The sequence below is a fragment of the Chlorocebus sabaeus genome, chromosome 14, assembly GCF_047675955.1.
Source record: "Chlorocebus sabaeus isolate Y175 chromosome 14, mChlSab1.0.hap1, whole genome shotgun sequence".
Lineage (NCBI taxonomy): Eukaryota > Metazoa > Chordata > Mammalia > Primates > Cercopithecidae > Chlorocebus > Chlorocebus sabaeus.
In genome coordinates this window covers 100,328,401-100,344,869 of record NC_132917.1, presented here as the reverse complement: position 1 = coordinate 100,344,869, position 16,469 = coordinate 100,328,401, and the positions used below count along the sequence as shown (strand labels likewise).

The following is a 16,469-nucleotide window of genomic DNA, read 5'->3' as shown; positions in this document are numbered from 1 at the left end:
ATGGGGGTCAGAAGCCACAGAGAGGAGCTTGTTAGAGCATCTGGCATGGAATCATGGAACAGGGCTTTGAAAAGCACTTCGATTTTGGGAGGCTGAGGTGAGTGGATCACCTGAGGTCAGGAGTTTGAGACCAGCCTGGCCAACATGGTGAAACCCTGTCTCTACTAAAAATACAAACTTTAGCCGGGTGTGGTGGTGCTCACCTGTAATCCCAGCTACTCAGGAGGCTGAGGCAGGAGGATTGCTTGAACCTGGAAGGCGGTGGTTGCAGTGAGCCAAGATCGCACCATTGCACCCCAGCCTGGGCGACAGAGCGAGACTCCATCTCAAGGAAAGAAAAAAAGAAAAGCACTTAGCAGTTGAGTGACTGAAATGGGTGGGGTGGGTGTCACCAGTGGACAAAACAGAAAGGACAAATGTGTAGAAATACACGTGTCCCGTTTGGGAGACTATGAGCAGGCCAAGCTCCAGATGGCGCTGCCAGCTGCCTGCTAGATGTCTCCTACCAGGGGGCTCAGTGCCAAGTGTTCAGTGCAGACTTGGCATTGTTCCCCTGCCCCTACCTGCTGCTGCTCCTCTGTTCTACCCCTGGATCCCTGCCCCGGCCAACCTCCCAGCCACCTCCCCATCCCTGCCCCAGCAGGTCTTCACTCAACATGTATGTGAGGACCTTTGAGACCCTTCTCCCAGATACTTACTCCCGAGAAGTGTATTCAGTGACCAGCATGACAGTAGAGTAGCCATAAGAATGTGTTTGCCTCTACCAGACTATGATCTTAGAGACAGCAGAGCCCACACGATTCATCCTGCTATCCTCCCCTACCCCGCTGCACCTAGCAGAGTGCCTTGGAACATCATAAATATTTGTTTTTGAGGCAGAGTCTTGCTCTGTGGCCCAGGCTAGAGTTCAGTGGCACAATCTCAGCTCACTGCAACCTCCACCTCCCGGGTTCAAGCGATTCTCCCACCTCAGCCTCCGGAGTAGCTGGGATTACAGGTGTGCACCACCACACCCAGCTAATGTTTGTTTGTATCTTTAGTAGAGACTGGGTTTTGCCATGTTGGCCCAGCTGGTCGTGATCTGACCTCAAGCAGTCTACCGGCCTCGGCTTCCTAAAGTGCCGGAATTACAGGTGTGAGCCACTGTGCCTGGCCACATCATAAATGTTTGGTGAAAGGGCAAACCTAGGGAATGTTCGAAAGCTAGAAGGTGACTTCAGTCCAGATGTCTCATGGCGCATCTCTGAGTTACCCCTAGAAAGCTAGAGCCTCACCCCTTGGACTCACTCCAGGGGCTCAGCACAGGCCCGAATTGAGTACAGGGTGAGGGACGACAGAGCCACACTCACATTCAGGCGTGGGAAGCATTACTGGACTAGGAGAATGCAGCCAGAGGATGTGCATTTTCTTTGCGATTTGACTAAGCAAAGACTATTCATTTGACTTAGAAATGGCAGATATCATGTATTTATTTATTCAGATATAGGATGAGTTCCCCACCCTTGGATTTTATTTTGTTCAAAGGAATGCTAAAGTTCCGTGATGGAGCAGAGAACCCTTGATTTATATAGAGACCATGAATGCAATTTTTTCTTACATCGTTTGCTCAGGGTAGCACACCTCACATCTGTGGCATTCTTAACGACTCTCTCCGTCCCCTAGAATTCTTCAACGACCTGGATCTGCTCATGGGGCCGGTCACCCTGCACAGCAGCATGGAACACCTGGTCCAGTACTCCCAACAGGGCCTGCACTGGCTGCGGAACAGCGCCCACCTGTCATAGGGACCTCACCCTGGAGCCAGATCGGGCTCTGGTCTCCACAGATGGCTCAACACTTTTGGACACTGTGCTACTGAAATTCCCAGCCACAGCATTTATCAGACTGCGGTGAACATTTCCTCAGCATTGAACAATGGTCTTTTGCAGGGCATGTGTGTTTGTATGTGTGGGTATATAAGAAGCCGCCTGTGTATGTGTGTAAGAAACACAGCTCTTCAGAACACACCTTCTTTGTCTAGTTTCCATAATCCCAGGCTAGACAAAGTGATCAGAGGTTTCTAATTAGAAGAAATACGCACACACACACACACACACACCATACTCACACACAATCACAGACGCACACTTTCTATTCCAGTGCTAAACCATGACTTCTTAGAAAATTCAACCAAAATCTCATGGGTTAGTTAACCAGGTGCAATACAGCGCACCAAAAGCTTGACTGCTGGTGAAGATAGACCTGCTCTTATACTGTTGATTACTTTCGGTATTAATATACTATTCCCCAATTATTTTTTGATCGATATGTATTAATGGGTAATTGAATAATGAAAATAAGCCAGATATTTTTGTGCCAGAAGTTTCCTAGATTGCATGTTACCAAATACCGTGCTCTTCCTCTAATTCCCTTCCCCCATCTGACTTTATTGTCAGCTCAATGCATTCCAGGCAAACGGATGGACACTCACAGCCCTTCCCAGCCCCACCTCCAAGTGGTATGCAGATGGCACTGAGATTTAGCAAAAACTCCGCATCTTTGAAAGTTCACAGACACTAAAGCAGCAGTGCCTGTGTGTTGGAGCTCAGTTAGGAGTTGAAGGTTTCTGCACCTGTGATAACAAACCCACCAGCCACATGCATTTCTTCTTCCTGCCACTGTGACTCGGTGGCTGTAGAGCCACATGGCATTTGTCAGCCAATCTGTTGCAAGTCTTTTCTTTCCACCAGTAGCTTTCTTACAGATTTTCTTGGCTAAATGAGGCCATTACCTAGAATGTCCCTTCAGTAGGAGCCTGAATCCTTTGCTTACCGGACTAAGAGCTCTTTGCCATGATGATGCTGTCTGATTCTCTCACTCCTCGTGCAGAGTCTGCCACTGCAGCCCTGTGATGTGTTTTGATTTGGGGGCGAGTTTTCCGGCTTTGATTAGCAGGCTGCTTGCAGTGCGGACCACAGTTCTTTTCTGGGGCAGCAGCAACCAGAGCCTCTTCCTGTGTCGTGTGTGTCTGGTATGTTTACACCTTGCTCTGAGTTTTTCTCTTGTTTTCTTTTTTTTAATTAAGCTTATATTTTAGTTTCTTTGACATCTTGTTTACAGTTTTTGTCTGATGTTTTTTCTTTTATAGTGTCTTATGCCCTAGATTTAGTCATCTTGTTACATGTATTTGGATATGAAATCTTGGTGAAGAGAAAGTAACTCCTGAAAAAGAGGGTCTATCTTGCCACACTTTAAAAACAAAAATAACGTCCTTGAGGCCTCTTGCTTGATAAAGTTGCCCCAGGACGGTCTGAGAGAGGCAGGCGGTGCAACGTATGGAGCAATCCATTTTTTCAAGGTGATGACGGCACAAAATACTTCGACTAGCTGCTGGTCTCTATACATTCACTGATATTCTTTCAGGTTGGGTTGTACTGTTAACATTTTTGTCGGCCTGATCTGTAGGTGGGAAATAAGATCATTATGATTCCCTAGCTCTGAGCACTGATTCAAAATTGTATAAATGATTGAACAACTTAGATGATTTGAAATAAATTGAAAACAGCAAGTAGAGGGCTTGTGGGATTTGCATTTGGCTTTGGCCTTCAAGCATTTGGAAATATTAAGAGAATTTCCAGTTTACATGTCTCCAACTGGGGTGCTTCTTACAACCCTTTCATTTTTTTTTTTTTGAGACAAGTTTCGCTCTGTCACCCAGGCTGGAGTGTAGTGGCACGATCTCGGCTCACTGCAACCTCTGCCTCCTGGGTTCAAGCGATTCTCCTGCCTCAGCCTCCCAAATAGCTGGGATTACAGGCATGCACCACCATGCCCAGCTAATTTTTGTATTTTTAGTAGAGACTGGGTTTTGCAGTGTTGGCCAGGCTGGTCTCAAACTCCTGACCTCAGGTGATCCACCCGCCTCCACCTCCCAAAGTGCTGTGATTACAGGCGTGAGCCACCACACCCAGCCCTTTCAACTAATTTTTGGCAGAGTTCACAATCTCATCCTAAGTCGGAAGTTTGAACCTAACTTAAGAAATTTTGAGTCATTTTTTTGGAGGACTGAGACTGTTCTACTTATTCTTGAAGAATCCTGATGAAATATTCAAACACATAAAGGGATGGCCCTGGAGGTCTGTCGTGCATCCCTGGAGAGCTTCTCTGGTCTTGCCTACCTTGAAAGTTGCAGGCTTTGTTGTGGCATCTGTGTGATGAGCTTCCCTGTGAAGCCCCGTTTGACAGGTGGGCCAGCAGTGTTTTATCAGCACTCTGATGGCCCACGTTTCCCAGGAAAACTTGAAACTTGCCCTTGTGGGCAGTGGTCAGAGCATGCAGTTCCTATGACCGTCTCTCGTTTCGTCTGTGGAGCACAGCAGTTTCTGTGGCGTTTGGCATAGGTGATTTTGGTTAGAAACCATCCTCCGATTGTTGCTTGTGAAAGTCATTCATAACTTGTTCCTTTTACTTAGTTTTGTTGTTGCTGCTGTTGTTATTGGTTTGGTTTGGTTTTGAGACTGGGTCTGGTTCTGTGGCCCAAGCTGGAGTGCGGTGGCGCGATCGTGGCTCCCCGCAGCCTCAAACTCCTGGGCTCAAGCGATCCTCCTGCCTCAGCCTCCCAAGCAGCTGGGAAGATAGGCACATGCCACCACACCCAGCTAATTTTTTCTTTATTTTTTTGTAGAGATGGGGTCTCACTATGTTGCCCAGGCTGGTCTCAAACTCCTGGGCTCAAGCGATCCTCTGGCCTCGGCCTCCCAAAGTGCTGGGATTACAGGCATGAGCCACCATGCCTGGCCTGTTTAGTTTTGTTTCAAGTTGAAATATCTTTCTTGTGTTTTCTGATTAGAAAAGTAATACCTACTCATTGTAAGAATTCCAACAGTGCAGAAATGTAGAAAGTAGAAAGTGTAAGTCCCCGGTTGTCCCTTCTGCCTGAGACAACCATTGCTCGCAGTTTGATGTATATCCTTCCAGAGACTCTCACATTTAAGCAAATAATTTTTATTACCACATCTTTTTCTTTGAAGACGTACATTTGCCTCCGAAGTTCAACCCAAGTTCAACTGACCATATCCTTCCATGACCTGAATGGATGCTATCCTTTATCACAATGTTCAATTGCCTTTGAAAGAGAGTAGCCCAGGTATATTCCTGATCAAAATTTGGCATTTTTGATGATACTGCTCTGCACAGATCAGACTCACGTGCAGAATCGTGCCTGGAGAGAGAGGTTTGGTTAAGACAGAGATTTCTGGAAACATTCAAATTGCAAATGGAAACTTGAAACCCACGATCTAATGAGGAATGTACTGGAAAAATACTCTGAAGAGTTGACAAATTTATGTACTAGATTGAACACATGGAATGCAATGCAATGAGACGTTCTGCACTAAAACTTCTCCTAATATGTACAACAATGATATGTGTATTATATAACAGTGATGTGTACATTTCTGACACCCATACATAATAGACACAGTTTGTATAAATGCATACATTTAAAAATATATATGTACAATACAGCTAACATAAAACTGTAGTACGCCTGAAGGATATTACTAGTGCCTAATATTGAGTCAAAGTCACTGCGTGTTCGCATCAACTTGGAAGTGCAGTAATTGTTACAAAATTAATCAGTGCAGCCAACATTATTTATGAATCACATCTTTGAAACTGTGCAGTAGCATATACATATATATTTTTAAATAACATTTTTCACAGTTTTCCAGAGTTACTGTTGAAATCTGCATCACCAAAAAAAAAAGCAAGATTTTTTTAACAATGTAGACACTCTTCAGACCCAGTAATCTGCGTGTGATTTCTTATTTGTAGATTCCCAAGAGACTTTAGCAGTCACCAGCCTTAATGCATGTACAGGATATTATTGTGACTTAATTTATCTGCAGTTTTTAATCCATGTGAAATTGGAATTTATAAACGGACTTGGATTAAATATGTCTGCCTTTCTAAGGTTGCAAATGTTACATTAAATGATTTATGTTGTAAATGAGAGAAGTTGAGTTGTACGTAAAAGACGTCCACCAATTTCTATGAATATTTTTACAAGGAAACTTGAGAATCAAAATATGTTCAAGTCAGTTGTTCTGGCTCCCAGTTTATAATCTCTTTAGAAGCAATCTTTTTGTTTCATAAATGGCTTAAATGTAGCTCCCACAGATTATCAGTATGAAGTCTGACATTTTTCATGGAAAAAAAAAAGTATGTTTTTCTTCATTATAACTATAGTTTACTATTTGTCTTTGCTATTTCCTGATACATACACATACACACATACGCATGCACATGCATGCACGTATGCACATGCACACTCTCCAGTGTCCCAGTGAAGGCTCAACAGGAAGCTTGAGAAGGTCATCTCAATGGCCACAGGGTTCCTCTTCAACCAGTAGCCCTGGGATGCCTCTTTGCTTGTCATTCTTTAGTGTCACAAGTTACTTCCATGAACTTGTGTGCAGTCAGGCAACTGCGCACAACTGAAACGAACATGGTGGAATCATGTTTGCAGTATTTGGTTGAGTAAAATAAGAGAATTTTGAACTAAAGAAGACGGAGGTGTTAGACCAGTGGCTTGACATGAAGTATTCCCTATGTGGGAGGGTATGTTTGTTAACCTCATTTTTAGCCTTATCTCCGTCCCTTTTCCTTACCCTCCTCCCCAAACTAAAGAAGCAGAAACAGCAACAAAAGCAAAACCATCCCTTCACCCGATCCAGCCCATATCCTTAGATTCAAATATCCTTTGTCTTTTTCCCACTATACCATCTGACACAATTCACTCATGTCTAGAGAGAAAAATGCAGAAGGGGTTTGTTTGCAGATGGGCAGTTCAGTTGAGTCCTCGTTAACCAAGCAGAGGGGTGCAGAGGAAGCCTGACTCAGGGTCACCATGGGGAACTCCTCATCCCAAAGATGGGTGGGACAGGGACTTGACTTTGCTTCACCAACCGCTGAGCTTGATACTCTTTCAGAGGTGGTTTGTGCTAAGAAACACCCAGCCGTCTTTCAAGAACGTTCTCTTCTGCGGCTTTGCCTGCTACACAGCTGAAGTCTGTCCCTATAAGAATTATATTTTTAAGAAGTAATACGTTTTCGGAGAAACCCGGATCAAGTGGCATCTTGAAATTTTTTTAATGAAAGGGGAAAAACCACCTTACCACATAAACTGCACTTCCAACCATTTGGAACCGGAGTTTATGTCCTTGTTTTCCCGTTCGCAGAAGAGCACAGTTTTTCAATATCACAACTTCCAGCAGATAGCACAAGAAATGTTCAGACTTGAGATTTGTGTTCCTTTTGTCCAGATTATTCTGTATCTGTCACCAAAGGGGTTAACTTGTTTGCCTGGCATGAGGAAAATTATAAACTCGGTTCTCAAACTAATTACATCTGACCACGGTTTTGGTTTGTATTATTTTAATTGGCACTCCGAGGCAGCAAGGGGTAAATTTTGGGTCGGTTGCAGGGGGATTTAGGTTCACAGCTCTTACTTACAGTAATGGGAATCAAGGGATTAAATCTCTGTGTGTTACTTTGAAAATCCACCTCTTACAGCCAATTTTATAGTCATTGATCTGAGGGTTGAATTCAGGGCACTAATTGCAAGTCAACACAAGGGTCAGCATTTCTGTTGAAGCCCCGGGGGTATTGATATAGCCTGAAAAGCTGAATCAAGGACTTGGGTTTTGTTTGGTTTTGTTTTGTTTTTACCCATTTTTAAAATAGGAAAGCTCATCCAGAAATACTTGGATCTAGACATGATATAGCACCCATGTTTAGGATTTTCAGAGTGCTGTTGGGTTATTAAAATAATATCGATGTTCTAGTTTCCTTATCATTGCTTTTTCAATTTTCTATAAAACAAAACTGGATTTTCCCCAGTATTCAGGATCCCTTTATTTCTAGATGCCCACAGGAGCAAAAAGAACATACTCAGCAGCAAGGAATGTGCGTTACTTCACTAAGCAGCATTCCATCCACAAGAGCCAAGGATATCTGACTTTTCGAAGAACATTCTTGGAGTCTCCCATCTTACCTTCATCTGTAGCGTGAGTGATTACAAAGCCCAAAGGATGGCCATGTAGCTGAGATGTCCGTAATTCTAAGCATGCGTCACACAGATCTTTACTGATAGACACTTCCATAGCATCACCAGCCATCTCTGAGGCCTGTTTAAGTGGTGATGTAGCAGCATTGACACTTTCTTTTGAGTAATTTCCAAACTGATTATGAATTCCCTGAAGTTCCCAGGGCTTCACACACACACACACACACACACACACACGTCCTCCTCTGTGGACTGGCTTGATCTTTTGTTCCTTCAGAGTTTTTTCCTTGTAAGTTCTATAAGTCGGATTTCATTTCTTGACTCCTTACTATTAATAGAACAGTTGTTAGCAACAGTGGAGGCTTTATGAAAGTAGAGCTCCAGCACAATAATGCGTTCATGTTCAGGCCATGCAGTTGGAACGGTAGCTGGAGTGCCCAAGCACCCTCTTCCTTTGCCTTGCTGCACCTGGTCTTTGAATAAAGCTCCTCTCCATGCCTCAGTTGTCTCTATGTGAAGTGTAACTCAACATGTCAATCACCTTACTGAGCGACTGTGAGGATCGACAGATCTGGGCAAGCTTTTTGAAATACCTAAGTGTCACACTTGACAGGGTTTTAAACATTACTGTAGGAACAGAGGCAAAGGAAATGCATTGTGTCCGCAGGCACCAAGGTGCACACGTGTACAATGTGGGAGATGGAACTTTCTCCTAGGGTCTAGATCTAGCAGACCCTAGGGACTAGGATCTAGCAGACCAAGAGGGTGACAGCAGGGTAGCTATACCCACCCCCATGAGACGGGAGGGGACAGGAATAGCCAGGGAAGACACCAAAGAGGGAGTTCCTTCACCTGTGTGGCTACCACTTTGAGGCCTTCCTGGCTGCAGGCAGAGTTCTAACAGACCGAAGCGGGCAGGGCAGCAGGGCTACCTAGTACCCCACTGTGGGTGGTACACCCCATCCTCCTCTTTCTCATCACACCCTAGTTTCAAGAAATCAGAGGGACCAGGCATGGTGGCTCATGCCTGTAATCCCTACACTTTGAGATGCCAAGGCGGGCAGATCACCTGAGGTCAGGAGTTTGAGACCAGCCTGACTGACATGATGAAACCTACTAAAAATACAAAAAAAAAACAGCTGAGTGTAGTGGTGGGCGCCTGTAATCCCAGCTACTTGGGAGACTGAGGCGGAAGAATTGCTTGAACCCGGAAGGCAGAGGTTGCAGTGAGCTGAAATTGTACCACTGCACTCCAACCTGGGCAACACGAGCAAAACTCCGTCCCCCCCTCCACCCCCGCCAAAAGAAAAGCAGGGGCTATCCAGATGGGAAGGGGAAGAAGCACCATGGGGTCCAAGCTTCCAATGGCTGCCGTCTTCCATGAGAAAATAGCGTGTGTACTGCACACCACAGTACAAGTGTCACCAGAGGCCTGTGACACAGTCAGGCTTCCTGTGTCCCCGGGGTGAGTTCTCTTCATGTGGATCTTGTGCCTCTGATGGTAATTTTTGTTAGGGGGTGCGGGGGTAGGAGGTAGAGGACACCTGCTCAGGGAGGTTCATCTCTGAGAAAGGAGATCTGTCATAAGGGACTTAGGTATGGCACGCATGAGCTTCGGGAAAGAAAGAGGAAACCTCTCTTGAGAAAATGGGTGATTTTTTTTTTTCTCTCTAGGGGGTTAGGTGGTTGCATCAACATAATTATTTACTTGTGGGAGAAGCCTTAGTGTCTGTACCAGTAGAGAAGAAAATCAACATATGATCTCATCGATCTTTGTGATGCCCAACTAATGACTGGACCGTTAGCCCCACACATGCAGACAAAGACTAGAAATCCAACCAGTGATCTGGATGTTGCACACCACTAGGGTCACAGCCCTAAAGGCTGGATTGAAATATTTAGCTGTTATATTATTTAGGCCCAGGGCCAGTGTGTCTGTCTGCCTTGCATCGGTAAATCAGTGCTTTGAGCTTAACCAAAGTAATCGTGACATACTCAAGAGTCCCTTCTTTTCATACTCACTGGAAATCCCTTTCCTAACCTTTCTCCAGTTAAAAAAAAAAAGGAACCATGGCTGGAGATGATGAAAGGTTCAGCCTGATTTGTGCCTAACTCAGTGCTAATGTCGTTTTCACAGGAGCACGAGACCTTGCCCAGTGCAAGCAAATTCCAAGTAGTTGGCTAAAAACTTCTAGAGTGGCAGCACAGTCTTTTGTTTTTTGGTTTTTGTTTTTGTTTTTTTAAGAGAGAGGGTCTCATTCTGTTACTCAGGCTAGGGTGCAGTTGCGCAATCTCGGCTCACTGCAACCCCCCGAGCCCAGGTTCAAGCCATTCTCCTGCCTCAGCCTCCCGAGTAGCTGGGATTACAGGAGCCCACCACCACATCCGGCTAATTTTTGTATTTTTAGTAGAGACGGGGTTTCACCGTGTTGGCCAGGCTGGTCTCAAACTCCTGACCTCAGGTGATCTGCCCTCCTCCACCTCCCAAAGTGCTGGGATTACAGGCGTGAGCCACCGCGCCCAGCCTGGCAACACAATATTTATTAGCAGGAGGAAATACAGTAGGTGGACACTTGGACTTCACCCTTTCTCAGGCAGGGTGCTAAGGGGCAGATGCTCCTGTTACAGTGTAATAGTCTCTTGCTTGCACAGTTCTGCAAACGTTTAAAGTCCGTTGCATGAAGTCTGCCCCAGTCAGCGAAGGAATTTAAAGTTCCACCGTTTTTTTATGCTGTGTGTGTCATCTTGGAGGTTTATTCATGGAGCTAGCAACTCTACTTCAGTATTCTGATATCAAAGGCCTAGTGTGTCATATCAAACACCGTTTCAAATTCTGTGTTTCAGTCTTGGGAGAGCTGTCAGCGACTTGGGAGCCAGCTTATCTCCCTCGAGAATTTTCCAGTGATCCAGCTTTCGCAGTCACAAAAACAAATTATAGGATCTTCATCTTCTTACAGGCATCGATCTTAGGATGGTTTCAAGAATGGAAGAGGATTTTAAATAAGACAATTCTGTGTAGTAATATATGTCGTGAAAATGTACATATTGTAGCATTGATGAAAATGCGGTTTTATTAGGTCCGTACCATTTTCATATCTCTTCTAGTTATTCTCTATTAAAGCAGATCGAGTTCATTTTGTTGTCTAATACTCATTTGGGGCTTCTTCTTAGTGCATTTGGATGTGATTGTGGAGAAAATCCAGCATCTGTGTTGACAGTGACTTTTTTTTTTTTTTTTGAGCTGAACATAAACTCAAGATTTTATTGTCTTCATAATAAAAGATGACACTTAGAACTGGATCACTTGGCCCTTTCTCTTCTTATCTCCTCCCAGTTCAAAATGCTTGCATCTTTTAATAGCCAGCATTCTCTTAGATCTGCAGTTCGGCTCAACGCACTCAAGCCTTAGCACAATCTTCTTTGTAGTTTTAGTCTTTTTCCGGAAAATCGGCTTCGTTTGCCCACCATAGCCACTCTGCTTCCTGTCATAACGCCGCTTTCCCTGGGCATACAGAGAATCCTTGCCCTTCTTGTACTGTGTCACTTTGTGGGGTTGGTGCTTGCCACACTTCTTACAGAAAGTCTGGCGGATTTTAGGGACGTTAACCATGCTTGCGAGAGCGATACCGGCATGGGAAGAAAAAAAAGACGACAGTGACTATTTTAATCCAAGTCGCCGTAATGGCTCTGTTAAGCAGCAACATTACAAACACCACTGCTGAGAAAGTTGCAGGCTCCTATCTGTGTATCTGAGTATGTGGGGGGAAAAAAAAAGTTAATCCAAGCAATTCATTAAAGACCAGTGGCTTTAGTAAGAATCACTTCTTCCAGCCTTTCTTCTCAAAATCTGTGAATCCTTCTTGCAAGGAAACTTTAGTTTTTTCCTACTCCAAAACATTATATATGATAAAAATTTATTTGAAGGCATTCATATAAATAGACTGGAAAGTACATGCATCAAAATATTTCACTGTTTGGAAGACTGGTGTTTTCTTTTGTGCTTATCTCTGTGTTCCAAATTTTCTGCAATGAGCTTGTGATTTTTCTGAAATTAGAAATTCTAAACACCAGGCTGAGGCAGAAGAATTGCTTGAACCTGGAAGACGGAGGTTGCAGTGAGCCGAGATCGCGCCACTGCACTTCAGCCTGGGCGACAGAGCGAGACTCCATCTAAAAAAAAAAGAAATTCTAAAAACCTACAGTAAATGTTGTCTTCTTCCTGAAAGCGCATCTACACATAACTATGAGGACATTGCGCATAGTTCTAATGTAGTAATGTGCAAAAATAATTTGCAATCTGCAGTGAGGTTGCAAAGTATATCAGCTGAAACAGTGACCTTGTAAATCTTCCTAGGAAGTTTAAGTGGATCCCTCCCACTAAGCAGGCCAAATCTCTTATTCCTGTTTAGGAATCCCATGTCCCAGTCTGCTTCTAAGATACCTGGACACCCGGAACCAAAAGTCTTCACTTTGGGGGTTACCTATATCTGCATGAGGCAGTGCAAATGTTAAACCCCCTTTCTTTCTTTCTCTCTCTCTCTCTCTGTTTCTCTCTCTCTCTCTCCTCTCTCTCTCTCATGTCCCCACAGTTGCATTCATCATATTGCAAAGAAAACTCCACATTCAAATCATGAACAATTTAATAGTGAATTATTTTGGCATGATCTTAGGAAGGAGTGGAGAACACATCTAATGTTAAGAATTTGTCTAGAAGGATCTTTGTATTTTATCTGAGTCTAAAATTTACAAGTGCAAAGATGATGGAGTCGTTGACCACTTACTTCACTGTTTGGAGATTTTGCTGTTTCTATAATTCACCTGAAACTCATACAGCGCAGTTCTTGGGATGGGGAAACATCTTATTGTCCTGTAACAGAATGAGCCTTAAGGATTTGTAAGCATAAGCACTTTTATATTTAAAGGGAAATATGAATTCATCAGTGAAATTACTTTTTTAGTGTCTCAATAAACCTTGAAATCAACATCACTCTGTCTCTAAAACATCCCAGTGTCTCTTCCTTAAACTTCTTCCCAAGTAAAATGTTGTCCTTTCACATGTGTTACGTTTTATCTTAAATATAATCAACTAAGTATGAAAAAACTACCTTTTCCCCTACAAAAGTATGAATCCACCTGAACTACCAAAATGGGTAACATCGTTGTAAAGAAAGGAACAGCCAGGGGCAGTGGCTCACGCCTGCAATCCCAGCACTTTGGGAGGCTGAGGCAGGTGGCTCCCTTGAACCTAGGAGTTCAAGACTAGCCTGGGCAACATGGTGACACCCTGACTCTACAAGAAATACAAAAATGGGCCAGGTGCGGTGGCTCACGCCTGTAATCCCAACTTTTTGGGAGGCCGAGGTGGGCAGATCACGAGTTCAGGAGATCAAAACCATGTTGGCCAACATGGTAAAACCCCGTCTCTACTAAAATACAAAAATTTAGCCAGACATGGTGGCACACGCCTGTAGTCCCAGCTACTCGGGAGGCTGAGGCAGGATAATTGCTTGAACCCAGGAGGCAGAGGTTGCAGTGAGCTGAGATCGCGCCATTGCACTCCAGCCTGGTGACACAGCAAGACTGTCTCAAAAAAAAAAAAGAAGAAGAAGAAGAAAGAAAGACAAGAATTAACCAGGCATGGTGGCACATCCCTGTGGTCCCAGCTGCTCTACTCGGGAGGCTGAGGTAGGAGGATCGCTTGAGCCCAGGAGTTCAAGGCTGCAGTGAGCTATTATCACACCACTGCACTGGGCAACAGAATGAGACCCTGTTTCAAAAAAGAAAAGATAAAGGTGCACCAATCAGAATGCTCTTGGAAGAGAATGTTAAGTAAGTGTCACGTTAGAGTAAAAAAGAAACAACCTGTAATACAGTCTGGATTATTCTTGCTAAAGGGCTTTTTTTTGCTTTTTTGTTTTTAATATGTCTAAGCTTTATTTACTGTAAAGCAGTGTGCAAATATAAGCTGTTACTTTGTGACATAATTCAAACAACCAGCAGATATACATTTAAAATATTCAATGCTAAACCCTAACGTAAGCCATTTTTAGTTCACTACATTTCTTTGTCCTTTTCTTCTTTGAAATTTATTTTGAATCAAGTAATACAATACTATTTTTAAAAAAGTACAAAATATAAATAGATAAGCGTTCCCCTTAATCCCCATACATTTCACCCCAAAGAGAGCCACTCTTGTCTCGAGCTCCTTAAGTGATCCTCCACCTCAGCTTCCCAAAGTGCTGGGATTACAGGTGTGAGCCACGGCACCCACTCTTGTCAATTAGATATATTTGTCCATATTCATTTACATGTCTGTGTGTGTGTGTGTGTGTGTATTGAACACAAATAGATTCACATTATACATGCTGTTTTGTGTTCTGAAACTTGCTTTTATCATTCAGTAGGAAATCTGGGACATTGTTCAGTATCAGTACAGAAAGATCTACCTCATTGCTTGGGACTTCTGGTCAGTATCTCTGTAGTACAATTCATCCTGGTTTATTTAACATTCCCTATTGATGGATATTTAAGTTGACTCATTACGTTTTTCAAAGTTGATACGTAATTCACAAAGCATAAAATTTATCTTTTACACTGCAAAGTCCAGTGGATTTTAGTGTATTCACAAGATTATGCAACCATCACCACTGCCTAATTCCAGAAATTTTTTTTTTCTTTTGAGATAGAGTTTTGCTCTTGTTGCCCAGGCTGGAGTGCAGTGGTGCAGTGTCAGCTCACTGCAACCTCCGCCTCCTGGGTTCAAGCAATTCTCCCGTCTCAGCCCCCTGAGTAGCTGGGACTACAGGCGTACGCCACCACGCTCAGCTAATTTTTGTATTTTTAGTAGAGACGGGGTTTCACCATGTTGGCCAGGCTGGTCTTGAACTCCTGACCTCAAGTGATCCACTTGCTTTGGCCTTCCAAAGTGCTAGGATTACAGGTATGAGCCACTGTACCTGGCCAGGCTGGTCTTGAACTCCTGACCTCAGGTGATCCACCTGCCTTGGCCTCCCAAAGTGCTGGGATTACAGACGTGAGCCACCATGCCCGGCCTTGCTGTGGAATTCTAATTCAGGAGTATTTCCCTCAGAAGTTGGAAGAGATTGCTCCAGTTTCTTCTTGCATTCAGTACATCTTTGTAGTAATACGGTCTCACCTCTCCCCACTCCCCTGACCCCAGAAGCGTTTGGGATTTTCTCTTTATCCCTGATGTCTGAAATGTCACCATGCTGTAGCTTGTCCGTGATTCTGCTCAGCCATCCCCAGGCACTTTCACTCTGGGGCTGTCACCTGCCCTTGACCTAGGAGCCCATCCTCCATGATTGCTCTGAGCACACTCTCTCTTCCGGTCCGTCTGTCTTGTCTTCTGAAGCTCTGTTAGATACATGTTGGGAACTATAGGGTCTATCTTCAAATTCTCTTAACCATTTTCTCTACTCCCATCTCCTTGTCCATTTTTGCTATTCTAAGAGCATCCTGTGGCTCAGCCTTTCAATTTATTCTATAATCTTCAATGCTTCTGCCCATTTACAGAGATTTTTATTTCAATCATCAAATTTTTCATTTCCAAGATCTCTCAAACATTCGTTTTTATGGGTGCAATATCATTTTACTTCTCTCTGAGGATTCTAATTATATATATGCCAAATCCTTGTTCGTCCTCTATTAACACAACTTCTTTGGATGTAAACTTTTCCATTCGTTGGGATGGGTGCCTCTCTTTTATGGCTTTTCTCAAGTGTTGAGAGGTTATTGGTGTGAGCTCAACGCTGAGTTTCAGTTTGCAGCCTCTCCACCAATGCTCTTTCTATCGTCTGCATTTCACCTCCTGGACAGAAAGAGCATGCCATCCCTGCTGGGCATTGCTGGGGCCCCAGTGACCTCTCCATCCCAACCGTCTGAGCCCTCTGCTCTATACCAGGGGCCCAAATCTTGCTGCCTGCTTCCTGGCTTCCTGGCCCGAGGATGGAGCGGCGGCTGCTCCTCTGAGGATCTTACACGAGCACGAGCAGCCCATCCTTTGGGTTTTTTTTTTTTTCTTTTTGTGCCTCTTCTTTTTTTTTTTTTTTTTTTTTTTTAAAGAGACAGGATCTCATTCTTTTTCCTCAGGCTGGAATGCAGTGATGTGATCATAGCTCACCACAGCCTTGAACTCCTGAGCCTCCTGAATAGCTGGGACTACAAGTGTGCCTCCACTGTGGCCAACTAATTTTTTAATTTTGTATTTGTAGAGACGGTGTCTCCCTATGTTGTCTAGGCTGGTCGCAAATTCCTGGCCTCTCAAGTGATCCTCCCACCTCGGCCTCCCTAAGTGCTGGGATTACAGGCGTGATCCAGCCTGTACTCAGCCCTTATATTTTTCATTCTGCATAGCCCCTGGACTGTGATTTCCTTCTTCACGATGATCCCAGGCTTCTTCCGT

At 44.0% G+C, this 16,469-nt stretch overlaps 2 protein-coding genes across 4 annotated transcripts in view; one reads left to right on the top strand and one right to left on the bottom strand.

The window, feature by feature from the left end:
* AFF3 (ALF transcription elongation factor 3) overlaps positions 1-11,478 on the top strand; it is a 620,869-nt gene extending 609,391 nt beyond the window's left edge. For all 3 annotated transcript variants that reach the window (XM_008008177.3, XM_038004212.2, XM_038004211.2), the window contains one exon: positions 1,663-11,478. In XM_008008177.3, coding sequence (XP_008006368.2) covers positions 1,663-1,784 — 122 coding nt within the window. In that variant the 3' untranslated portion in view covers positions 1,785-11,478. The remainder of the gene's footprint in view (positions 1-1,662) is intronic.
* On the bottom strand, positions 11,290-11,761 carry LOC103241115 (large ribosomal subunit protein eL42-like). Its single transcript, XM_008008175.3, has one exon. The coding sequence runs from the start codon at positions 11,655-11,657 to the stop codon at positions 11,337-11,339; it is 321 nt and encodes a 106-aa protein (XP_008006366.1). The 5' UTR covers positions 11,658-11,761; the 3' UTR covers positions 11,290-11,336.
* Positions 11,762-16,469: the final 4,708 nt, after the last annotated feature.